This window comes from Brachypodium distachyon, chromosome 2 (genome assembly GCF_000005505.3).
Source record: "Brachypodium distachyon strain Bd21 chromosome 2, Brachypodium_distachyon_v3.0, whole genome shotgun sequence".
In the NCBI taxonomy this organism is placed as follows: Eukaryota; Viridiplantae; Streptophyta; class Magnoliopsida; order Poales; family Poaceae; genus Brachypodium; species Brachypodium distachyon.
Window position 1 is genome coordinate 55,238,041 of NC_016132.3, and position 25,141 is coordinate 55,263,181.

Sequence of the window (25,141 nt, forward strand, 5' to 3'; positions counted from 1 at the left end):
CGATTGCAAGTATAATTTGCTCGCCCCGAAGCGAAACGAAAGGTTTACCTCGCATCGCATGCACGGTTTCGATCTTCAATGCTCTACAATGGGTTTCGTCTGTTTCGCCTGAGGCGTGGAATCAGCAAAAGTTCTCCCCAAGGTGAGAAGGAAAAAAAAGTGAGACGGAAAACATTTAACTTTATTCAAACGTTTGACGTTTTGAAGGAGTGCGCCCGGCTGCTGAAGACCGGAGAAAAACATCTACTCTATGTGGTAAAATGTACTCCTATATGCCCAAAGTTTTAATCCCAAATTTCTTCATTGGAAAAGATCATAGGTTTTAATCCCAAATTTCTTCGATTAAATGATTTTTTTGCGAAGGATTAAATGATCTTTTCCAATGAATAAATTTGGGATTAAAACTTTGGGCATATACATATGAGTTGTATTTTTATAGGCACAGAAGCTACACAGCTGACCGCAATAAACTCGGATATTACAACAAAGAAACAGCAAAAAAATTCACATCCATATGATTGGCGAATTCTATGGCACGTGTTGAGAAAATATACACGTGACGGGAAAAGAGAAGAAAATGTGGTGGATTTGTCAAGGGCGCAAGGCAGTGCGCATCCTCTGATCCGTTTCCACTCTTTGCTTCCCTCTCTTTTGTCGCCTCTGTGCCGCCTTGTCGCCCGCCGGCACCCCTCCTCTCCTCCTACCAGCGCCTCCGGGATGGAGCTCCGCCTCTGCCTCCGCCTCCACGCGCGGCTCCCTTCCGCCCCGAAACGCTCGCGTCTTCCTTCCCCCGCGATGGTACTGCTGCCCGCGTCTGGCCGCCTTCGGATTGGTAAGGATTGCTTGGGTTTGTGTGAGAGAATTCGCGTCATTACGATTGGATTGTTCACAGCTGCTACGCTGAGGCCTTCGGCTTATCGTTTGCTCAACTGCGTACAGGTTGGAGCTGCGGGGATGCTCCGCGGCGGATTCCGAATTCGGCCATCTTCGCCGTCAGAGCGGACGGCGCGCAGGTGCGGTGGATTTCAGAGGACGCGGCCGCCCGTTTTGACTGAGAGGAGTTACTGAGATGGGATTTATTTTTTGTTACCAGGGTGATGCTGTGAAGGAGAGGAGCGTCTCGGTGATCCTCTTGTCCGGAGGGCAAGGGAAGAGAATGGGGGTAGTTTTTTTTAACTCATGCTCCTAACTTAGCTTCGATGAGTGACTGTTGTTCTGAAGTTTATGTCCTTGGTGTGTCCTGCCCATCAGTCTGATCATTTGAAGGGGAAACTTCATAGCTGCTCTTCTGCTGTTGATACGCCTTTTTTGTGGTGTGCCTATACGATTTTTTATCCTATAAGTGAATATAAATGAAATGTATGTAAGATTGCCTCTCTCTTGAACACTAGGGGTAGAGTTAAACAAAATGAGTATACCTTAAGTTTGATTCTTGGTGATATTGATTTGAGGTGTGCTGGAATTGTACTACTTCGAATTTTAGTACTTCACATTGAATTAGCGAATCCTTTCGGTGGATAGTTAATGTACCTACATTTTTTTTCTCCACCTTGTGTAACAGGCCAATATGCCTAAGCAGTATATACCATTACTGGGAACACCAATTGCTCTCCACAGGTTCAACTCTTCAGCATAAAACCTCTTGGACTTATTGATCTGTCATTTCCATGTACACATGAAATCTTTACAATCTGTCCCGCAGTTTAAGGACATTCTGTCGAATGAAGGAAGTGAAAGAAGTTATAGTGGTGTGTGATCCATCCTACAGAAATGTATTTGAAGGTTCCAATGTTGCCTGGACTCATCCTCTACTAATCTTGTTCACTATGAGTTTTAGCATGACAGTTTGTTAAAATTAAGTTCTATGACCAAATTGAAAGACTGCTACAGTGTTCCTGATGTGTAAGGTTGTCGATGAATTGTCTCCTTTTCCACAGATTCTATTGAGAACTTGCAAATACCTATTAAGTTTGCATGCCCGGGAAAAGAGAGACAAGACTCTGTTTTTAATGGACTTCAGGTTAGTGGTAGCCCACCTGTATGCTGCTTTTGTGTGTAAATATTGTAGATATCTTCCTGATTTTTTTATTAAAAAATTGTTTGCAGGAAATTGATAGAGATTCAGAACTTGTTTGTGTCCATGATTCAGCAAGGCCCTTGGTTTCCTCTAAAGATGTCAAAAAGGTTACCTTCTATGATCTAGCATGAGTTATCCATCATAGCATGTGTACTGGTATTGAAATTGAAGGAAACATCTTTCACAGTCATCAAACAACATAAAACTCTCCCTTGCAACTCATATTTCCATGAAGAATGTACTACATGTATGGCTGCTTGGGATAAATTGATAAACAAGAACTTCTTTGTGCTACCTTGAGAATAATCGAAGAATTACTTACTTAATCCTGCTGCTTTGACAATTCAGAATAAGTGTATTTTGTTGTGTGCGAACTTTGTAAAAAATAGTAAAAAACTTTGCTGGTCGTTTGAGAAATAATATTGATTTTTATAGGTCTTAGAAGATGCTGCAGTTCATGGAGCAGCTGTTCTTGGTGTGCCTGTCAAAGCTACTATAAAGGAGGTGACTGTTCATACCGTTAATATAAACTCATCCATACAATAACCTCGCAAGGAACCTTGGCCAACCTCTAGTTGTAAACCACTAAACATTGCTTAAATAATCTTCAATCAAATTCTTGCCGTGCTACTATTACCAAGTAAATCCTCAATTTACATTCAGGCAGCGAGTATAATGCTCTATCCTCCTTCTTTTCCTTCAGGCAAGCAGCGATTCTTTTGTCGTAAAAACCCTTGATAGGAAGACCCTCTGGGAAATGCAAACCCCACAGGTAACGACATTATGGCCTCTATAATAACAATATGTTGCACGCTTTTTATCTCCCTGTTCACGCAGACAAACACATTTTTATTTGAGGGAAAAAATAGATATTACTAGAAAATATATTCTGGTTGTAGGTGATGGAGCCCAATTTACTCAAAGATGGTTTTGATCTTGTTAAAAGGTTAGCGTCATCTTGGATCACGTAAAAATCTATCCAATAACACTGGTTCCATTTTTCCTTGCCGTTGAATGCTGATCAAACGTTGCATTCTCAGGGATGGCCTTGAAGTCACAGACGATGTTTCAATTGTAGAGTACTTGAAACATCCCGTTTATATAACTGAGGGCTCTTATACAAATATTAAGGTATATAATATTAGTAATTTGAACATATTATTAATGGTCATGTTTGAATAAACCTTCAAAATGCGAACTTGTTGCAGGTGACAACTCCTGATGACTTGCTCCTAGCCGAGCGCTTGATGAATGAGGAATAGAGCCGATAGTAATTTTTTTTGCTTTATTTTAGAGGCACCTGTATGAATATGTCAGTACAAAATTCCTCCGCAATTCCACAGTTTTGGAAACTAGAGTAAACATGTAGCTGGTACACGGAACAGATAACCTGTATGTAACATTCTTTCTGTGCCAATGAAAATCTGGATGCAACTGTCATGCACAGGTTCATGTGTTACATATTTGAAATTTGTAGTAAATAGTTCCAACTTGTTCAAGGGATGGCAATACATTGAAGTACAATTGCACTATTACGACAACAAGGTCATACAGACATGCGAAAACATGTTCGCATGATGGCCCTGTATAAGGCAACCCTGTGTATATTTGCAATCCATGCACTAGGGAATTGGGTATAAGCTCCAAAGGCTTGCCATGAAAATCCCTAGTAGCGGGCTACCTTGGCACCTGTGGCGTTGTTGAAGACAACAACGTTACACAGGATGACATTGTTACAGAGGATATCATCATCTTAGTGGCTTCAGTCCCTGCAGAGACAGATACACGGTTAAGGTCGTCTTCCTAAGAGTAGCAAGCACGTAGCAATTGCAGTATTGGGTTCAGAGGTCAGCCAATCTTCGGACTTGATTTTCATGAGTCATATTGACAAAACGATTTCTCAAACACAAAAACAAACCCATGTTTTTAGCTAACATACTTTCTCAAAGAGCATTATTTCTAAAGAATGTGATTTAGAAACTGAGGTGATACTGATAGTAGGCCTATGCTTGGGACCCTGGGACCTGGGTTACATGACTGGTTATTGCTGGGACAAGACTGTGGAGTGCTAGTTTAAAACAAACATGTATAACCATCTAGACAAAGATTTGCATGAATACAACATGTATAACCATCTGGACAAAGATTTGCAGGAATACCTTGGAGGCTCGTAGTTCGTTTGCAGCCGCTCGCAGAGAATCATCTGATAAAATTAACCTTGACAGGGCACCAGTGCTTAGCCTACATTATTTTACATGGTTCAACATACTATGTGGAAGGTAGCTTCTTCATGGAACCAAATGGACTGAGCATATTGAAAACAAGCACGTCTTTTGAATAAATAGATTTTTTTTGTTACACTTCCCAGAAAGACCGGAAAGCCATGCATTACCCTAGTATTTTTGCTGCCTCTGATACAGAACCTTCAACAGCAAATAGAAGATCTAATAAAGCTTGCATTCCCTGCTCACCAAAACAGAATATGGAAAAGGAGGAGTTGAATTGGCAACACTAAGGACGGGGTAAAAAATGGACTTGGTACATTAGGGCAAAATAAGAAGCATACTGGAGAAAATTTTGGGTTATTTGGGCCAATTTGGTTACCAACATCCTTTGCTCGAATGGTAGACTTCAGGGGCAATATCTGAAGAAGCTCAACCGGAGGAGTGTAGTCCTCTAGGTTTATCGGCCTCCTAACTGATAAGATTGAGTTGTGAAGTAGCAAAGTGTTGCATGGCTAGCATGAAAAACGGAAATTGAAGCGAATCGTGTAAACAAAATTTAATTATTCTTACTGCTTTAAATTATGGCTAGTGCATGGTGAATTGGTGAATGGTGATGAAGATAAACAATTATTGAGACATTAGTTTGCTGCCTTGAGCTTGTTTGCAACTAACAATATGTTTTTCAGCTGTTTATGTTACAAGGTCATACTCTTAGATATGCAAGAAATTGCTTTAACATCTATCAACCTAAACACATGCATAACTTGAAGTACACCAGATTTACCTTTAAGAGCAATCAAGGTCCGAAGCCGAGATAAAGCAGATGATCGATTCTTATGCTGTGACCTATCCTCCACAGCCTGTGAACAGTCATAGTGAGAATAAACTATCACAGGAAAGAGGTGAGAAAGAGCTAGTTCTACCACCAAATAAGACAGCTGGCATGAAGGATAATAAGAAATCAGGTATTATGTTGGTTTCAAGTTCAATGGGCAAAGTGATAGTAATTGATGCTAGATTTTGAATGCAGCAGGGAGAAGCTCTAGATTCATACCCTTCAAACAGGAACTTAGCAAGCATTGCATGGATTGTTCATTTAAGAAGGTTAGAGCAAGATGTTCTTTGGGTTTAAAGAAATCGATGTATAGGTCACATCACCAACTATAAGGATGAGAGACCGATCTCCCTCGATTCAGCAGTAAAAAATTATGTCAGCCTTGATGGATGCACACATTTACTGGTTGTGGCCTTGTGGGCATAATAATTACAAAATTACTAATGAACGTTGTTTTACTTGGCTCCAAGCATCAATATCTCAATTAGCCGATGAACCTCCAGAGACGAGAAGAACCTCACCTCCCAGAAGCTACAAGCCTACAGCTAGAAATGAATCAACCTCCGCCTAGCACTAAAATTAACAAAGTGGACATCACAGTTCACAGTTAAATTAGCGAGCAATGTTTTGAACAGCAAACTGGCAGTCCAACTGTGTACGCAAAAAACGGGTTACCGGAAGCCGACCTGGGCGACGATGCCGGTGGGGTGGTGGCGGAGCCGGACGGCGGACTCACGCTTGTTGCGGTGCTGGCCGCCGGGGCCCGACGACTTGAACGTGCCCATGTCGCACTGGCCCATGAGCTCGTCGTCGCTCATCCCCAGGTAGTCGTCGTAGGGAGACCCGCCCTTGCCATCATCCTCCCCCTTGCCGCCGTCACCACTGGGGCCATGCGAGCTATTGGGCGCAGCGGAGGCGGAGAAGGAGACGGAGAGGAAGCGGAGCTGGGGAAGGGAGGCACGGCTGGGGAGCTGCGCGGGAAGGCGTGGGGAGAAAAGAGCTGTTCGGAGGAGCGCTCCTGCCATCGCATCGTTCGCCGCGCTCGGCAGCGGAGCGGAGGGAGGTGGAAGGAGGAAGATGTGGGTTGGATGCGGCGGAGCTTTTCATGGGCTTGGCCTGCGATAGACGCATGGATGAGTGGGCCGTGGGCCGAGCCGCGCGGCACCGCTAATCAAGAACCACCAGAGCATATGTAAACATTTTGAAGAGTAGACCAAAGAGAAGAAAACATTGAGGTCTAACAAGTAACAACATCAACTCAAGAAAAAAAAAACATGAGGTCTAACAACATGTTTTTTTTTCTCAAAAATTCCATTGGAACTTCAAAGGAATCGCATAGTCATTCCTTTGTTCCAAGTGAAACCGCACCGTATGATACTTCCTCGGTCCGTATCAAGTGACTCAAATTTATGTAAATATAGCAAGTTGATTCAAATTTGTCTAAAAATGAACATCTATATAGTACTAAAATACGTCTAGATACATATAATATTTTGACACTTAATATTGGACGGGGGAAGTACATTTTTCCATAGGAACGTAGTTTTCCTGTTTCCGTCTGAGACCTTCGCCCTGCTGGCGTTTTTTTTATCTTACTGTCATTTTATTTTCCCTATGAACTGTAAGACTTGATGACTGTATACCTGGTTTCATGATAAAAATGGAACCGGGGGCCTGTTTGGCCTCCTGTCGATCTAAAAAAAAAATCCATAGGAATTCTATCCTTAAATTTTTTGTACGTTTTTCCTTTGTTCCCGAGCATTTTACCATGTTCCCGTTAACAGAATGACAGGTTGTTGCAATTCAGTATCAGTGCAAGATTTCAGACCGAATGATGATAACAGTCACGAACTACAAGATACACGAATAATGAAGAAATGGTCAGTTGGCGGTACCCTCAGTTGACAGCGATTACAAACACCAGAAAGGCTGATGTCAAACACACGAAAATGTGAAGTTGTTTTAAATAGAAAACACGCTTACAGACTAGAAAACTAAGCCATGGTGATAATATCTGAAGACTTTGACACCTGAGCGAAGATGGCTTTCCTTGTAGCAACTTCCTCCAATTCCAATGCTTTGTCGCTCATGGCTTGAGCCTCTTGTTGCTGTTGCCGTTGGTGCACTCAGGGCACCTGTAGTGCTTGATATGCTCCGCACGTGCGGGCGTGATCTTGACGCACTTCCCGTGATACCACTTCTCACAGTTGTCACAGCAGATCCAAAACTCGTCCTTGCCATCATTGGTTCCACAAGTTCCACATAGAGTGTTGTCATGCTCCTCTTCCACTTCATCTCCGTCCTCATCACCACTGTCTTCTTCATCCTTGGGGGCTGACACCTTAGCCTTTGAACTAGAGCGGGGCTCGACTCTCGACTGCTGCAGGCAGAAAGTGTGATCAGAAGGATTTCAGATTGCATGATAACAAAAAATGCCTTTACACTTACAACTTTTGAAGTAGGCTTGTTGCTCTTGCTACTACTGTTGGGAGTCTTCTCCTTCGCCTGTTTCTTGGCAACTCCTGTCACTACCTCATATATAGTGGGTAAGTTGTTTACCATGTTAAAGAGTCGCCTCCTGCAGAAGAAAATAAAGTAGCATGAAAAAAATGCAACTTTAGATAGGAAAATAAAGTAGATAGGATAAACCAATCAGTTATGATAGGTGCCTCTTTTCAAACAAACAGATGAAAATCTAAACATACAAAATACAAGTGGGGTACAAAATGATATTTGATCAGGTCAAGTAGTTTGCCAAGTGAAAATTTGGCAAGATACAGATACAACGCCCTCCCCCTCAATGGTACCAAAGAAAAGTATTCCTTCGGAACTTGTCAGTAATCTAGTAAATTTGCATTTCCAAGTTCCAACACACCCAGCTAAATTTCATAGACGTGCCATGTCATATCACACTTCAAATCTGGATATTCTTCCTCACAAGCTTCCAGTGGTTTTCACTACCCACTAGGAATCCTCCCATCATGTTTGTGTCATGGTTATGAGCTTATTGGACTCAGCTAAAAAAACAGTACTATTATCCTCACATGAACCGCCGCTCAGCACTTTTTTTACTTGGACGCAATTAGCAACAGTGTATCTTCCTAGGTTTCCACGAAAAACACAGAAGAAAACAAAGTTCAGTGGGATGGGAGGCCACATAGAACAATGAAACAGTAAGTCCTACAAAAGAAGACCACAGAACAAGAGTATGATTGATTCACATAATACCCCATTCTCAAGCCTTAATCATTGGTCCTACATCAGATGTTCTGCACTGAGAGAACTCATACGAAGGTTTTATTGTTAATGTCTTGAAATTTCAAGATATCATGGAAAATCGAGCAAAAAGAAAAAGGGATGTAAACCCTCTTAGAACATGGTGTACAAATCTTGTTTTGAAAAATGAATCTCTGTAGCTTCATACACCATGTTGTGTACAAATGTATGTTATGCTGCTACAACAGAATACAAACATAATTAAATGCAGCAAGCCAGTAAACTACTCCAAATAAAAACAAAACAACTTTGCGAAGTAAACTATCTTTTGAACCACCATATGAAGATTCATGTCTAATTTTGGCTCACAGAAAATGAATATTGAATCAACTGTGAAAAAGCCTAGTCAAGTCTAGTATGGTATAACAAAAGGGTGAAATGAGAATTAACAGCACAACCATAGAACTTCACCTAAAGATTACTGCCTCCATTTTTTTCTCATGTAAGACGCAAATGCTTTCAAGATTTAATTTTGATCAATTATTACATCAGTAATATGTGGATATCACTTTTTGTAACATCACATAAGCCATTGATCCAATTACAGTCAAACTTACAATCTTGAAATCATGAAATGTGTGGGTGCCTTACATTTAATGGATGGAGTATATTCCAAGTAACAGTTTAAAGGTATATGCAGCAGTAATACTCAATTCTCCAGACAGTAAAAAGACATCACTTACAAGTTTTATCTGATTATTAGCTACAAAAATCATGCTAAAACATAATTTTAGTGTCCTATTTACTGTTTGAGAAAAGGAGGCGAAATAACTGCAATGAAAAAGCCTCTGTTAGAGAGTGCACTAAAATGAACTCGGAGTAGTATTTTCAGAATCCAGACCCTCCTTTTCACGTCATAACAGAGGGACTGGGGAATAAGGTGAATATAGAGTGTGCACCAAACAGAACAATGAAGCTAAGAAGTTGATAACTCATAAACATATAATATGACTGACTTAGGTTTGATAATTCCCACTAATACAACTTACCAGTGTAGTATCCCATTTTGTTTACATGTTCCCCATCCCCAGCAACATATATCACATTGATATCCATTTTACAATCCCAATGTTAGACGATTGCATGTGTGGGAGCAACTAATAGCTCAAATCTTGAGTACAAAGATTTTCCTCCCAAATTTTGGTGGATTATCCTTGCGCTTCTTTATTTATTTAAAAAGGTGTATCCAAAAGAGGTTATTCAAAGCAACAGTAAAATAAAATGTGATAGTGTTTCTGTTTACACCGAACAAAAAGTTTCAGTAGATATTAGAGTGACAATGATTAACATTGAACTAAAGAATATACAACTATACAAGTGTCACCCATTACTTTGATCTAGCCATAATATTTCGAAGTTTGTAGTAATTTTACTTGAAAGTGCTAGCATACTCAGCTAACTAAGGTACTCCCTCCGATCCTAAATTCTTGTCGTGGTTTTAGTTCAAATTTGAACTTGAACCCTGACAGGAATTTAGGATCAGAGGAATACCTTCTAACAAAAATAATCGCAAGCCAACAACCAGGAATTGCAGTAAATAATCCTAAATCATGAACTACACTGGTCTACTGTAGTACTGTTCACAACATACAAATGGGGAGGTAAAAAGAAGTGCACACAATCGTAGTAGAATTGTTACCTAGTTTCTCTGTCAAACCCAAAGCGGGCTCCAAAGTAGAATGCAACTGCCAGTAACCAGGAATCACTGTGAACTGCAACTAGCGCTAACCAATCCTTCCCATTCATTCCATCCCTAGCAAAGTTGATTCCTAGTGCTGGTTCAGGGATCTCTGGGGGTACTTCCTCAGCTGGCAAGGTCACCTCCCATGTCTCATTAGGATATCCGTAAAGGCACAAGTTCTCCTTTTCTGTTCAAAACAAATGGAATTATTAGCAGTAGCAATATCCTGTACAGCATCACTCTGAATAATCATGACCAGAACTACAGTGCTTGGGTTTGGGCTTAGAAGCCGCTTTACTACTATGCACAGTTGCTCATTAGAGTGCATTGAGGTGTGGACCAAATCGTAATATAATATTCAAAAATGGTAAGCAACCAAAACATCACATTACATGAATAGGGTAATAACGCAAGCGGCCACGTATTACAACCAGATGCATCTGAGATATCCGTGTACTGTGCTATCAATACAACGAAGGAAGAAGCACTGATAAACTCAGTGCTACTGCTATCCAGTCCCAGCATTATATCACGACTCCACTGTATTGGCTGTGGCAGTAGCAATGAATCTAACAAAACAACGCGTAGACATTAACGAAGACACCGAAACACACTTAAGTCAACTGGTCAATAATCCCATGGCACCGATTTGCCTAATATATTCTGCATTTTTGAGTAAAATTGTCCGTCTAAGTTGCCAATCTCAGTCTGATAGCAACAGTCGCAGGTGCTACATTTCAACAAGAAACGAAGACCTAGCACTGATTCCTCGGTTCCAATCAACCCCCCAGAAAACTTTTCTCCCGGAGAACAAGTACTACAGTCTGGAGTCCAAATCACTTCAAAAAAATCCAGCAACCGCAATCCAACAAAGCATCCACGGAAGATACAAAACCACCAATAATCCCAACTGCAAGCACTACGTGAGCGGAAGAGAAGGAATGAATTCTCCGATTTCAGCTTCCAATCTCACACTAAAGCAACCGAACTCAAACAGCCAAACACGAAAAACGTCTCCGCTCCGTAATCCCCAACACAGACGAATAACACGAATAGATCGAGCGCGCTCACCAGGGTCGCAGAGCTTGTAAAACTTCTCCACCTCTGCAACAGCAAGAAGAAACAACAGCTTAGTCAGGCGAATCCGGGCAAAACAAGCGAGAATCGGGAGCGGATTCGGGAGGGAGCGGGAGCGAGCGCGGCGTACCTTCGGTGAGGGCCTTGATCATGCCGGCGCGGCGGCCGCGGAGGTCGCGGAAGACCTCCTCCGCCGTGCGGGAGGGGTAAGCCGCTCCGCCTCCGGCGCCTTCCATGGCGGCTTGGGCAATGGCGGCTAGGGTTCGGGCGAGCTTGGAGGTTGGGGGGCGGCGACGAGGAGGAGGCGGTGGTGGGAGCGGCAGGGAGAAGGAGGAGGGGGCAACTGGGAGGTGGAGGTGGAGAAGGAGTGGGTTTTATTTCCGGAGAATTCTGCGGGTGTTTCCACGAAGTATTTGTGCCCGTTTTCGCTTCATGGGTCGATCCGTTTCGTGTGTTTAGCTCTCGCAATCTCACCCGTTCTTGCCCAAAACAAGCGTCCTGGTCCATCCGATCTGCTGTTTGATGGTTGAGATCTAAGAAATTAGCGGTCTGAATGCGTCATGAGCCAAAATGTGTGTGTCCTGATTAATTCGGATCACGGGTCCATGGTTGACCCGTTAACCTGTTTGGATATCCGCGTTCGATCCCCTCTTCCGCGCACCAGCGCCTCGAGAAACCCTAACCCTAACCGCGTTGGCATGGCGGCGGCGGCGGCGACGTATGAGAGGTTAGGTGGTGTATCTCGCCCCTTACCAAGGAAAGTATAACCGCTGCGACCGAGTCTATAGCCTAGTGGTTAGAGGTTCTGATAGCACCCACTTGGTTCTGGGTTCGACTTTCGCTGGGAGCGAATTTCAGGCCAAAGAGTTAAAAAATCCTCTCGTCCTGCCCCATGCCAAAGCACAAGTTTAAGGCTGAAGGGGTGAACACCAATCATGATAATCGTAATCAAGGCTCTCCATCAAGCGCCTTCATATAGTAGTGGCGTGCCAGCGAGATTCATGCTTCACGAATCTCTCATGTATGTTTTCCTCTTAGGTTTTGGTTTGAAGAGCTTTATCCATGCGCAATCAGGCAAGTGGCTCTCGATTATTGACCTACCAAATTTAGGTTTCGACCTTATACTCTCACCTCTAGCGTCAGGCTTCCAATGAGGCAATCACCATATGAATGATCTCACATGGTGTGGGCAAATATTCTTGTCCTACACCAGCTAGAATGGTGTCACGATAGAGACGACAAAGTTTGCACCCATGGTTGAGTTTGCAAGATTTGCCTTCTTTTTGCCAAATAAGCAAGAACCATAGTCAAAATTGAGCTACAAATCAATAACTAGAGAATTTGTGGCATCCATGATAAATAGAGAATTTGCGGTAACTAAGTTAAGCCAATGTATTTGGCAAGATTTCTTGTCATATTATAAATTCCATGTTTATTGTTAGCGATTTCTGCAAATGCAGTCATAGTACAAGTGCATGGAACTATCTCAGCTGCTTGTCTAATCATGTGGTCACAGGTCCATCCGTGGCTTAATTTTATTTTTAAGACAATATTTTCTGTACGGTAAACTCATCTTCTACGAACTAGAAAATGCAGCGTCCAAAACCCTGTATTAGTACCAGTTTAGAATGATTTGCACTTTTTTGTTTGGAAAATACAATAAACAGTTAAGCACAGACGATAATTTGGTGAGATAGATGGCTTTCGGTTGTTGCGCACTTTCCTCCCAACCCATCTTTTTTTTAGAACATCTTCCCACCCATCTTTGTTTCTGCTTCCTCCGAACTCGAGCGATTTAGCGAGTGGGGGCCCAAGTTAACAACTCCTCGGCTCGCCTGTTTGGACTGTTCCACAGCTAGACGGCCAGACGGGCCAGGCCTGAGTGTTAGCCGGCCGTTCTCTCCTGGAGGCCCGCGCGCGCGCCAGCCCCTTTACGTCCCTACGTCGGCGGGACTGCTGTGGTGCATGTCACCTTCTGTTTTCCCCACTTCCCCAAGATCTGAACCTTGAGTAATTCTTACTGAAAACAAGAGATCGGCACTGCAAAGCAAATCGGCCATCACATATTGAGCGTGAGACGGGAGCAGCAGATGCCGATCAGAATCCATCGTATTCCGTTTCCTTGCCTTCACAAAGGTTGTCAATGTGTCACCCACCACCGTGCGCGCCTCCACCATTGTTTGAAGTCGGCTTGAATATTGACGGCGTCGATCCGAACGCCGAGCGGCAGCCAAAGTGTAGTACAGTAGTATCACAAGTTACATGCAACTTGCAAGTCGAATCAGAACCGGAATTGGAGATCCATGCAGTGTCCCTGTTATATATGAGCAGGGAAACCTGAAAGGTCAGTAGACACCACATGATCCACATCCTTCGCTCGCACATGAATACATGATGGAAGGATCGGCCGGTCGATCGATGGACGTGCTGGCGGTTCTGGAAAGGGTGGTCCGGCGGATGCAGCAACAGCAGGAGATGCAGCCGGCGGGGAGCAAGCGCAAGGCCCCGGATACGCGCACCTGCCCGTCATTTGCCTGGCTAAGGAGAGCCGTCGTCTCGAGAGGGCCGATCGAGAGCACACGGGCGCTCATACCGTGCGTGCGGCAGATCATCCGGGAGCTCGACGAGGCCTCGGCGAAGCAGGACGGCGATCAAGGTGACGACAAGGACCGGGACATCAATCTGGACTTGGAGCAGAGTTATAGGTGTGCCGGACCGGCACCAAGTGATATCCAGGATTTTGCCGCACCAGAAAGATACTAGCAAAAAAAACCCGTGCGATGCTACGGAACAACGGAAAGTGTATCAAGCACGAGCTGGTGGAGGCGAAGTCTGGACATTGATTTTTCGATTGGATTGATTTTCATACTGAGATTGATACCGAGATTTTTTTGTTTGGGTTCGGATTGATTTCCATACTAAGATGGATAAGAAGATTTTTGGATTTCATGCTAAGGAGATTGATTTATTTTAGGACTGTTCGTATTATGTTGTGACAAATTTGGACCGTACAATAACTTTCGGTAAATCTAAACCGTAAAATTTCTGCTACTGAAATCATGAATAAGGCGGGAGGAAAAGAAAATAAGGGGCAGTGGCATATTATTTTAACGAAATTGACCGACCAACATCGACCAACGGCACCCACCCATCACCACCGATTCCAATTTAATATATTGTAATAGACTACATCGGTTGTGTACGTGTAAATTGTAGGTGTATGCTAGATAGGAAAGACACACTCACCGTGTGTGGAGCAAGTATGTTCGTTCCTCGTATAAGAAACAGAATGGAGTATTTTGTTAAATATTTTAAACTCATTTTTTCACAATTGCCACACTTTGTCAGGATTAATTTTTAACATCTTGATATACTTTTTTTATGGAAGTGAGCTAGAGGGGAGTGAATGTACAATCTCAACACTTGGTTTCAAGTCCTCTTTTAGACACTAGGAGGGCAAATAGTGCCTAAGACGGACACATTTCAATACTTGGGTTCAATGCTGGAAAGCAATAGGGTATCGATTAGGACGTTAGCCATAGGATCAAGGCATATGTAGTGGATTAAGTGGTGCCAAGCGTCTGGAATCTTGTGTGACAAGAAGATCCCACAAAATCTAAAAGATAAGTTCTATAGGATGGCCGTCAGGCCTGCCATGCTTTATGGAGCAGAATGTTGGTCCATTAAAAGACAATACATCCAACAATTTGGTGTTGCGGAGATGCGTATGTTAAGGTGGATGTGTGGTCACACAAGAAGAGACCGAATCTGAAACGAGGTGATTCGTGATAAGGCAGGGGTGACACCAATTGAAGAAAAAAAGGTTGTACAACAAACTTAGTGGTTCGACAGGCAAGATCGCAAGAATCTCGGCAAATTGATAATATCATCGTACCATGGGTCATGTACTCCCGGTCTTATGATATTTAATCTCTAATTGTTTCTTTAGAGTTTTTTCGCGGTACATCGGAATAAATACGAGCCATTCATATGTCTTTATCTAGCAGTTAATCTTGTCCGGATCTAGCAGTTAATCTTGTCCAGTACTCAAACACAATTTTTGTGAAGTACTCCCTCCGTTCCATAATTCTTGTCTCAAATTTGTCAAAAAATGGATATATCTATTCCTAAAAATGTCTAGATACATGTAAGATTTTGACATAAGGCTACTCATAGTGGGATTAACTTAGCCAGTAACATAAAATGCCAACTAGGCAATTTGGTGACATGACACGATATTAAATGAAAAAAAAAGGAAGGTGGTAACTTAGATATGTTACTATAACATCACACAAATCAAAGAAAGATGACTCTACAACCTAATAAATAACACAATGCATGACATTACATATGTGTTACTACCCACTATAGAGATGGTAACTCTATGTTACTTTCCATTATGAGCCTAAGAATAATTATGAAACGGAGGAATCGCTCTCTCAGAAGTTAACGAATGCCTCGAGATCAAGTGTAAAACTGTAACTCCGTACATGCTAACAAGTCATTGTCCAGCAGTAGCACTTTGACAGTCTTGGGAAGCGGGCTGGAACGGAAGGGTGTTTTGCACTTTGGAAACGTTGATCTCAGACTATTTATCTGTTTCGTGGGGAACGACGGCTCCAGCCTTCAAACGTTCAGGGCGTGCATGTGCGGGCGCGCGGTTGATTCGGCCGTGTGAGACGGCGCGTTGAGGGAGGACAACACGCGGCGCACTCAATCGATCAGGGCGGCTGCTGGCCGGCGGCACCGTGCGATCGGAGAGCGGGGGCGGAGAATGGGAGAGGAAACCAGTGCGCTTGATCGATCTTGGTGGCGGGCGGCGGCGCGAGATCGACGACGAAGGGATCACCCGAAATAAGGATTAAGGAGTAACGGAGTACCGTAAAATGGACGGGTAGATTTCTGCGGTACTCACACCCGTAATAAGGAAGGAGTAACGGAGTACCGTAAAAAATCTTCTTTCCTTAATCTGCTTACATTAGACTGCAACCTTGCGGTCACAAGATGTCAAGATAAGCCCAAAATCTTAAGAAACAAGAAAAAAAAGAGACAGAGAAGGGCACGCCTCGCATCGACACACGCACGCCTGCTTTAACCTTGCAACATGTCCTGGTGCTCGTCGTGTTGACCGGCGTTGACTCCCTGCTGCTTCGCGAAGCCTCTGGTTACCACCCACACTATCTACATCCATCGTATTCACTAACCACGTGTACACTCTTTTTTTTAATCCCCTGCCCATCTGATTAGTACTCCGCAGGTGGATGGTTGGTCTTAGGTTCCTCTCTCTCTCCTCCGCTTCTTTTCAGTCTCACGCGAATCCACTGCCTCAACGCCGCCGCCGGCATGGCTGCTGCACCTTGCCGGTCCGACCGCCTGCTGCCCCGCCCCCGCTTGCCGCTGTTTCCTCACCCCGCCCCTGCGTGCCTCGGAGCGCTCCGCCGCTGCTGTACCGCTGCTATGTTTCCTCGCGGACGCCGGACAGAAGAAGCAGGAGCGCGCTGGGAGGCCGAATCCCTCAAGGGTGGTAGCACCGGTGGACTGCGTGAAGCTGCAGGTCATGTACAGGAGCATCGCCGACTGGGTACCTTCTTCCCCATCGCGGGTTGTGGATTTGGTATAGTTTCGGTTTGTGCATCCCCATCATGGGCCGTGGACAGAGGATTTTGTGCTCTTGATTTTTATTTTAGCTTGCAGTTTCTCTTCGAATTGAGAGGTGCTTGTACTTTGATTGATCCATGAGGTACTTTGATTAATGAGATGATTGATGAGGTACTTAGAAACGTACTGTGATTGATGAGGTACATGACGAGTTACTAGTTTTTAATAAATGTTTATGTTGTAATTTTGTCTTGATACATGATGTACATAATTTGATCTGTCCAGGTACCTAAAAACTGTTACGGTACATGTCACGTACCACATGATGTATTTGTATCATAATCTCATGTACACGAGATACTTAAAAACTGATAAGGTACATGTCACGTACAATAATTTGTACTTAAAATCTGTTAAGGTACAATACACATACCTTAATGTACTAAATTTGTACTTATAAACATGTCATGTACCATAATGTACTTAAAAGTGGAAGAGAGAGAGAAGAGAGAGAGGGGCAAAAGTTGTCAGCCGGTCAGACTTCTAATTTCCCATTAAATTTAAGGTGTGATAAATTAACTAGGAGAAAAGGAGGGAAAGACCAAATATGTGGCTACGAAGGGGGGTGTAGGTAGTGGGGGTGCACCACCTCCGCGTTCGATAGACTCCTGCACGGACCTGATGAGCGCTTCGTTCCTCTTTTCACTCTCCCGGCGATTGCTCTTTATCGAGTTATACAGAGTACTAAACAGTGTTATGAACGCGACAGGCAAAAACGAAGAACGAAGAAGAAATCACAACACAAGGACACACGGATTTAACGTGGAAAACCCTCTCAAACAACGAGAGAGAGAGACCACGGGCGCCAGCCAGCGAAACTTTACTATATGGGAGTGTTTACAACGCCAGGGAGGTTCTACAAATGCAACTCGTGCGAACACTGCCCAAAACGGCGGCATACAAGGGGTATATAGAGCAGGAACATTAGGGCAAGTCAGATCCGTAACGAGCACACCGGAAGTTCCGGTTGGAGGCCGGAAGTTCCGCATATTCTTGAATATCCGGAAGGTCCGCAATAAGTTCATCAATTTCCCGAAAAGTAATACAGAGCATCCGGAGGTTCGGCCAGAAGTTGGGCCAGAACTTCCGGCCACTGGAATTTGGATCACATCCAACAAACTCCACCTTGAAACAAATTCCTCCTTATAGCAAATTCATCATTGTAGCATGAACAGCAACAACTCCTGAAACAACAAAGAAAACACTTTCGGCGCCAACAGCCACTAGGGGCTAAACCGTTATACCAACTAAGCTTGAGCATAGCTCAAACTTAACAATAGGAACAGGCTTTGTCATCGTATCAGTAGGATTATCATGAGTGCTGATCTTGCATACCTTCAATTTACCTTGTGTAACAATATCGCGAACAAAATGGTACTTGACATCAATGTGCTTGGTTCTCTCATGTAGCATCTGATCCTAAGTAAGGTAAATAGCACTTTGACTGTCACAAAATAGGTTAATGCAAGAAACATCTTGACAAAGCTCAGCATATAAACCTTTTAACCAAACATACTCTTTGCAAGCTTCAGCAATAGCCATATATTCTGCTTCGGTTGTAGATTGAGCAACAACTGGTTGCAGTGTTGCCTTCCAACTCACAGCACATCCACCTACCGTGAACACATAACCTGTGAGGGATCTCCTCTTATCCAAGTCGGCAGCAAAATCTGAATCCACATAGCCAGCGAGTTCATCATCAGTTTTGCCAAACTTCAAGCAAGCATTGGATGTGCCACGGAGGTACCTGAAAATCCACTGAACGGCTTTCCAATGTTCTTTACCGGGATTAGCCATGTAATGACTGACCAAACTCATAGTATATGATCAGGACGTGAACAAACCATGGCATACATCAAGGAACCAACAACACTAGAATAGGGAACTCGTGACATATACTCAATATCTTCATCAGAAGTAGAACATTGCAACGCTGACAACTTGAAATGAGAAGCAATAGAAGTACTAACACACTTTGCATCATGCATATTAAAACGATGAAGTACTTTCTCAATGTAACTTTGCTGACTAAGAAATAGCAATCTAGATTTTCTGTCCCTTTTAATTTCCATACCTAGGATTTATCCTTCATCTCAAATTCACTACTTAGTTGTGCCTTCAAAGTAGTGATTACTTTCATGCTCTTGACAGCAATTAACATATCATCAACATATAACAGAAAGTATATACGTGATCCATCAACAAATTTAATGTAGACACAACTGTCATACTAAGATCTACTAAACCCACGTGAGATCATAAATGAATCAAACCTTTTATACCACTGTCTAGGAGATTGTTTCAAACCATAAAGGGACTTCTTCAACTTACAAACAAACTCCTCTTTGCCAGGAACTATGAAACCCTTCAGGTTGGTCCATGTATATTTCCTCCTCAAGCTCTCCATGCAAAAATGCAGTCTTCACATCTAACTGCTCAAGGCCAAGATCATGCATAGCAACAATTCAAAAAAAGTACGGATGGAATTATGCTTTACCACTGGAGAGAACACATCATTATAATCAACACCTGGTATTTGACTGAAACCTTTTGCCACTAACCTTGCCTTAAACCTCATTGGCTCATTAGAAGACAGACCCTTCTTTCTCTTGAAAATCCATTTGCAACGAACGGCCTTCTTTTGTTTAGGCAAGGACACAACATCCCATGTGCCATTCTTCTCAAGAGATTGCATCTCCTCTTACATGGCAGACAACCACTTCACACGGTCGCAGGAAACAACTGCTTCACTATATGTGGCCGGTTTACTATCATGCTCCACTTGTTCTGCACAACTCAAAGCATAATAAACAAGATCACACTCTTCAATTAAACATGGGCGATGACCTTTATTCCTCTTTGGACGGTCAACTGCAATAAACCGTGTGGGTTGCTGCAAAACAGGTGGTCAGGGTGGAACAATATCATCATTATTGTCATCATTGTTCCCATCATCATTACCATTATCAACCTGAGCATCATCGTTGTCAACAATTTCATCAACGTGCTCCACCTGCACTCTAAGTCTCTCCTCTTCAATGCGAGATGCATCAGTGGACAAAGTATCATGATACATAACTTTTTCATTAAAGACAACATTCCTGCTCAGCAAAATCTTTTTAGTTTCAGGATTCCACAACCTGAAAGCTTTAACTCCAGAACCATAGCCAAGAAAAATGCACTTAACAGCTCTAGGCTCTAGCTTTCCATTATCAACATGAGCATAAGCGGTGCAACCGAAAACTCTCAACTGTGAATAATCAGCAGGTTTATCAGATCATACCTCAATGGGAGTTTTCTTGTCAAGTGGAATAGAATGTGACCTGTTTATGAGGTAGCATGCGGTGGAAGCTGCCTCAGCCCAAAAACGCCTACCCAAACCTGCATTGGACAGCATGCAACGGGCCCTCGAGATGATGATTCTATTCATGCGTTCAGCCACGCGATTTTGCCGTGGAGTACAGGCAACCGTGTAGTGCCTAACCACACCATCATTGCTGCAAAACTCCTCAAATTCATCAAAAATAAATTCACCACCATTATCAGTACGCAAAGTTTTCACCTTCCTTTCAGTTTGCTTTTCTACCATAGCTTTCCACTTCTTGAATGCACCGGAAACATCAGATTTATGTTTCAGAAAATAAGGCCAAACTTTTCTTGAGTAATCATCAATAATGGTAAGCATGTAATTAGCACCAGCAATAGAAGTCTTACGGGAGGGTCCCCAAACATCAGCATGCACATAATCTAATATGTCTTTGGTGGTATGAACAGAAAAAATAAACTTAACCCTTTTGTGCTTATCATAAACGCAGTGCTCACAAAACTCAAGTTTACTCAAGTTGCAGCCATCGATGAGCTCTCTCTTGACCAACTCTGCCATCCCATGTTCACTCATATGCCCAAGACGCATATGCCACAGATTCATTTTAGCACAATCATCAGAATCATTAGGTGTAACGGCAGCAGCAAAACCAAACAAAGTGCTACCTCTAAGAACATATAATTTGGCAGAATTCATATCACATATCATGTGAATGAGAGAACCTCTAGATACCTTCAGAAGTCTACGCCCTCCAGTGTACTTGTACCCGTCACAATCCATGGTACTAAGCGAGATCAAATTTCTGGCCATGCTTGGTATGTGCTTCACCTCTTTCAACGTGCGTGTCATGCCATCATGGGTATTGATCTGAACGGACCGAACGCCAACAATATGACAAGGATTGTCATTGTCCACATGCACAAAATCTCCAGTCTGCACAGACTCATCAGAACTGAATCATTCCTTGTTACAACAACGAAAGGAACATGTTGTATCAAGAATCCATTCATCATCACGGGAAGCACAAGCAGCAAGAACAGCGAGGCATTCACCCTCAGAGCTGTCGGTAGAAACGACAGCAGCCTTACCATTACCATCGGACTTGTCTTTCGGTTTGTAGGTACCGTTCCTTTTCTCCTTGTTCTGCAGTTTATAACAATCCTCAATAACATGATTGTTTTTCTTACAATACCTGCAGAACTTATCTTTTCCTCGGGACTTTGAATGAGCTTTTTCGTCCTGGCTCTTATCTCGGTTGCCATAATTGTTGTTCCTCTGCTCGGTTCTGCCACGAACCTGCGGATCATAGACTTCATCTTTTTTTTCTGTCTAAGTGCTTCTAAAACCTCATTAAGGGTTAGAAAGTTATGACTATAAAGAATTGAATCGCGGAAATTTGTATAGGAACTAGGCAACGAGCATAAGAGTAAGATGGCTAGATCCTCATCATCATACTTAACCTCCAAAGCTTGCAAATCAGAAACTATCTCTCGAAAAATAGTTATATGAGATATTACCGATCCACCTTCTTGCAGCTTATGGGTGAACAACTTCATCTTTACATGCAACTTACTGGTAAGATCTTTAGACATGCAGATCAATTCCAGTTTTAGCCACAGGGCTGCTGCGGATTTCTCGTCCAACACTTCCTTCAAAATATTATTGGACAGATGAAGTTGAATCAAAGACAAAGCCTTACAATCTTTGCGTTTCTCTTCGGCAGTCCACTCATTTTCATCCTTCTTGCCGAAGGAATCAAGCGCTTCATCCAGATCTGAAGTTTGGGGGAGAATCACCCGCATCTTCACTTTCCACAACGAGAAGTGTGGTGTAGTCCAGCTGCGGCAGATCGAACTTCAAGATAGACATGTCGCAAACCCTAGGCGGAACCTGTGGCTCTGATACCACTTGTTATGAACGCGACAAGCAAGAACAAAGAACGAAGAAGAAATCACAGCACAAGGACACACGGATTTAACATGGAAAACCCTCTCAAACAACAAGAGGGAAAAACCACGGGCTCCAGCCAGCGAAATTTCACTATATGGGAGTGTTTACAACGCCAGGGAGGTTCTACAGATGCAACTCGTGCGAACACTGCCCAAAACGGCGGCATACAAGGGGTATATATAGCAGGAACATTAGGTCAAGTCAGATCCGTAACGGGCACACCGGAAGTTCCGGTTGGAGGCCGGAAGTTCCGCATATTCTTGAATATCCGGAAGTTCCGCAATAAGTTTCTCAATTTCCCGAAAAGTAACAGAGAGCATCCGGAGGTTCAGTCGGAAGTTGGGCTGGAACTTCCGGCCACTGGAATTTGGATCACATCCAACAAACAGAGGGATCATGAGGGGCTCCGTGTGCTTGCGCTTGGTTCCAGCCGACGGCAGCTTCTCCCGTCGCCGTAACAGGCGGTCCATCGCGTCGAACGCCTCCATCTCCGCCCGGATGCTTGCTCGAACGTACCTCTCCCTTCTCTTCCGATCTCCTTCGTCTTTTTTTCTTTCCTGCTGCCGCTCGCTAAGGTATGGCTAGGCTACGCTGCCTGATATATGCAAGACTGTAGACGGGATCTCCTTGTTCGCTTTGCTTTATAACACAAGTGGTCGAGAGCCAAAGTCTCTCCTCTTGATTTCGACTAGATTTCGGCTTCTGTGTACAAATCCGGAACGAAATATTCTCGTGCATGTGCCACATCTTTTTTCCGTCTGTGCGTGCCGTTACCTTGCATGCAAGCTAGCTACTAGGGCGCGAACCTAAGCGCGTCGCACATAACTTCACCTCGAATCAGGACCGGAGTCGGAGATGGATAGATCAGAATTGCAATCTCTCTCTTTTCTCAAACCTTCAAAATAGTCAAGTTCATGCGAGTGTCCATGTGGTGGTGTCATTGGTTGTACTTGTTGCAAAGATCTCGTGAGTACCAAGCAAACTTAGAAGCCAATGTGCGGAGTTCATGGGGCTTTGTTGAGCAGACGCGGTTTAGAACTGATCAGGTTGGAAGAGATGGCGGTGCGGCGATCTGCTCTGTTGAGTGGCCGCTCGCCACAGGTCGGACCCATCTTTGGGGACCGAATGCCCATGGAGGAGGGTGATGTGTGCAGCTGCCGCCTCCTGGGCATGGAGGTCATGGCGTTGTGGTCAGAGGTTATGGTGTTAGCGATGAAAGAGGTCGCGACACACTTCTGCCAATGCGGCGGCGGACAGTGTGGTTGCGCCGTCTGTTACTACATCAATGTTGTTGTTCTTGTTGTTGTTGTTGTTGTTGTTGTTGTTGTGAAGTATAACTGTGGAGATAGGTCAAGCAAGCGACTTAGGGAGGCCGGTGATCTTGGTTTCCTAGCGAGTGGAGTTCGTTCACGTCATTCTTGGCGGTTCATTTCCTTTCGACTTTGGAAAACCGAGTTCTCTCAATCAAAACTATTTCAGGTGTCTCTTTGACGACTACTGAAGTGAAACATGGGCTTGTTCTCATTTTGAGTTATAATAACTAAGATTTGATTGTTATTTGCGACTTTCATAATATTATGATTGTGTGAATCTATTGATGCAGAGACATAATATATCCAAAAGTAAAGAAACAAGAATGGAAAAAAAATCAAGAGATAAGAAATAAAACGAAGAAACCAAAAAAAAGGATTTCTCTTTTGAAAAAAGAGAAATTCAAAAGCGTTCGAGGAAAAGAACCGAGGAACAAAAATCTGGCCGGCCCAGCCGTGATCTAATGGGCATGGGTTTCCTAGCGTGGGCTCCCAGAACTGAAAGCCCAGATCGCAAGAATCTTGGAAAATTGATCATGCAAATAGATTTTCCGATTGATTGATAATAGTTCGCTAAAAAAAAGATTGATTGATAATAGTAGTACAACAAGTCATGTACCCCTGTTTTTACGGTATTTAATCTCAAATTGAATTCCTTAATCTGATTACATTGATTAGACACTGCAATCTTGCGGTCGAAAGATTGCAAGATAAGCACAAAATCCAAAGGAACAAAAAATAACAGAGGGAAGGGCACGCCTAGCATCCACACACACGCCTGCTTTAGCCTTGCAACATGTCGTGCTGCTCATCGTGTTGATCGGCGGCGACTGCCTGCTGCTTCGCCAAGGCCTCGTCGATCTCCCGGATAGACTCCTGCACGGACCTGATGAGCGCTTCGTTCCTCTTTTCACTCTCCCGGCGATTGCTCTTTATCGAGTTATACAGAGTACTAAACAGAGGGATCGTGGGGAGCTCCGTGTGCTTGCGCTTGGTTCCAGCCGACGGCAGCTTCTCCCGTCGCCGTAACAGGCGGTCCATCGCGTTGAACGCCTCCATCTCCGCGCCGCGCCGCGCCGGCCGCTTGCTCGATCCTTTTCCTTTGCTTTTCTTTCGATCTCCTTCTTTCTTCTTTCTTTCCTGCTGCCGATCGCTAAGATTATGATGTAAAGGCTGCAGGCTCGCTTTTCGCTTCGCTTTATAACAAGTGGTCGAGGGCCGCTTTATAAGCAGCAGACTTCGCGAGAGCCACCAGAGGAACCAGGCGATCATAGCGTCTACACGGGAGATGATCCGGGAGCTCGACGAGGCCATAGCCTCCGAGAACCGGGACGCCGCCGGTGAAGGCGATCAGGACCAGGAGATGGAGCAAAGTTAAGGTGGGCCGGCGCCAAGTCTCCAGGATTATTGAATCGGACGACGACCGGACCAGAAACTCTCTGACTCCACTCATCGTGTCAACTGTATAGGTGTTTGCTAGTACTACGACGCACTGCGCCGGGTGTTGTCTCTGTTTCTGTAATCGCTGAAGAAGAACACTGCATAATGTTGTACTGGTGTTTATTCGAGTATCCGTTTGCTGGAAATACAAATTACACAACGTGTAACTAAATTTAGTATGGAAATTGATTAACTTTCGTCAACGTTTGCATATGCATCTGCTGGAAACTACAGATTGCACTTTGTACTGTCTGCAAAAAAAATTTGCAAAAGGAGAGCAAGAAAAG

General features: G+C 43.6%; 3 protein-coding genes across 4 annotated transcripts; 1 reads left to right on the forward strand and 2 right to left on the reverse strand.

Moving 5' to 3' along the window:
* Nucleotides 1-578: 578 nt before the first annotated feature.
* Nucleotides 579-3,517, forward strand: LOC100829889 (2-C-methyl-D-erythritol 4-phosphate cytidylyltransferase, chloroplastic). Its single transcript, XM_003564753.4, has 12 exons — nt 579-832; nt 940-1,013; nt 1,094-1,162; nt 1,562-1,617; nt 1,703-1,782; nt 1,938-2,020; nt 2,107-2,184; nt 2,513-2,581; nt 2,781-2,849; nt 2,977-3,023; nt 3,118-3,208; nt 3,286-3,517. The coding sequence occupies exons 1-12, from the start codon at nt 718-720 to the stop codon at nt 3,337-3,339; spliced, it is 885 nt and encodes a 294-aa protein (XP_003564801.1). The 5' UTR covers nt 579-717; the 3' UTR covers nt 3,340-3,517.
* Nucleotides 3,487-6,226, reverse strand: LOC100830192. Its single transcript, XM_003564754.3, has 6 exons — nt 5,824-6,226; nt 5,087-5,162; nt 4,644-4,774; nt 4,470-4,540; nt 4,237-4,318; nt 3,487-3,846 (listed from the first exon to the last, which is right to left on the reverse strand). The coding sequence occupies exons 1-6, from the start codon at nt 6,160-6,162 to the stop codon at nt 3,826-3,828; spliced, it is 720 nt and encodes a 239-aa protein (XP_003564802.1). The 5' UTR covers nt 6,163-6,226; the 3' UTR covers nt 3,487-3,825.
* Nucleotides 6,227-6,937: 711 nt separating this feature from the next.
* Nucleotides 6,938-11,534, reverse strand: LOC100830499 (PHD finger protein ALFIN-LIKE 6). Of its 2 annotated transcripts, none has more exons than XM_010234364.3 (5): nt 11,302-11,534; nt 11,166-11,198; nt 10,053-10,281; nt 7,586-7,715; nt 6,938-7,514 (listed from the first exon to the last, which is right to left on the reverse strand). In XM_010234364.3, exons 1-5 carry the CDS (start codon nt 11,405-11,407, stop codon nt 7,224-7,226), a joined length of 789 nt encoding a protein of 262 aa, XP_010232666.1. In that variant the 5' UTR covers nt 11,408-11,534; the 3' UTR covers nt 6,938-7,223. The 2 variants fall into 2 exon arrangements, with proteins under 2 accessions (XP_010232666.1, XP_003564803.1); XM_003564755.4 differs by having other exon boundaries at nt 6,938-7,517; nt 11,302-11,533.
* Nucleotides 11,535-25,141: the final 13,607 nt, after the last annotated feature.

Excerpts from the sequence above, each read along its gene's own strand:
- LOC100829889 (XM_003564753.4), top strand. The coding sequence starts at position 718 with ATGGAGCTCCGCCTCTGCCTCCGCCTCCACGCGCGGCTCCCTTCCGCC. Across the intron at positions 1,014-1,093 it reads TCAGAGCGGACGGCGCGCAG|GGTGATGCTGTGAAGGAGAG; the intron begins GTGCGGTGGATT and ends TTTTGTTACCAG. Across the intron at positions 1,163-1,561 it reads GGCAAGGGAAGAGAATGGGG|GCCAATATGCCTAAGCAGTA; the intron begins GTAGTTTTTTTT and ends CTTGTGTAACAG.
- LOC100830192 (XM_003564754.3), bottom strand. The coding sequence starts at position 6,162 with ATGGCAGGAGCGCTCCTCCGAACAGCTCTTTTCTCCCCACGCCTTCCC. Across the intron at positions 4,319-4,469 it reads GAGGCAGCAAAAATACTAGG|GCTAAGCACTGGTGCCCTGT; the intron begins GTAATGCATGGC and ends AAAATAATGTAG. Across the intron at positions 3,847-4,236 it reads ACGAACTACGAGCCTCCAAG|GGACTGAAGCCACTAAGATG; the intron begins GTATTCCTGCAA and ends CTGTCTCTGCAG.
- LOC100830499 (XM_003564755.4), bottom strand. The coding sequence starts at position 11,407 with ATGGAAGGCGCCGGAGGCGGAGCGGCTTACCCCTCCCGCACGGCGGAG. Across the intron at positions 10,282-11,165 it reads TTACAAGCTCTGCGACCCTG|AAAAGGAGAACTTGTGCCTT; the intron begins GTGAGCGCGCTC and ends TGTTTTGAACAG. Across the intron at positions 7,518-7,585 it reads ACAAGCCTACTTCAAAAGTT|CAGTCGAGAGTCGAGCCCCG; the intron begins GTAAGTGTAAAG and ends TTCTGCCTGCAG.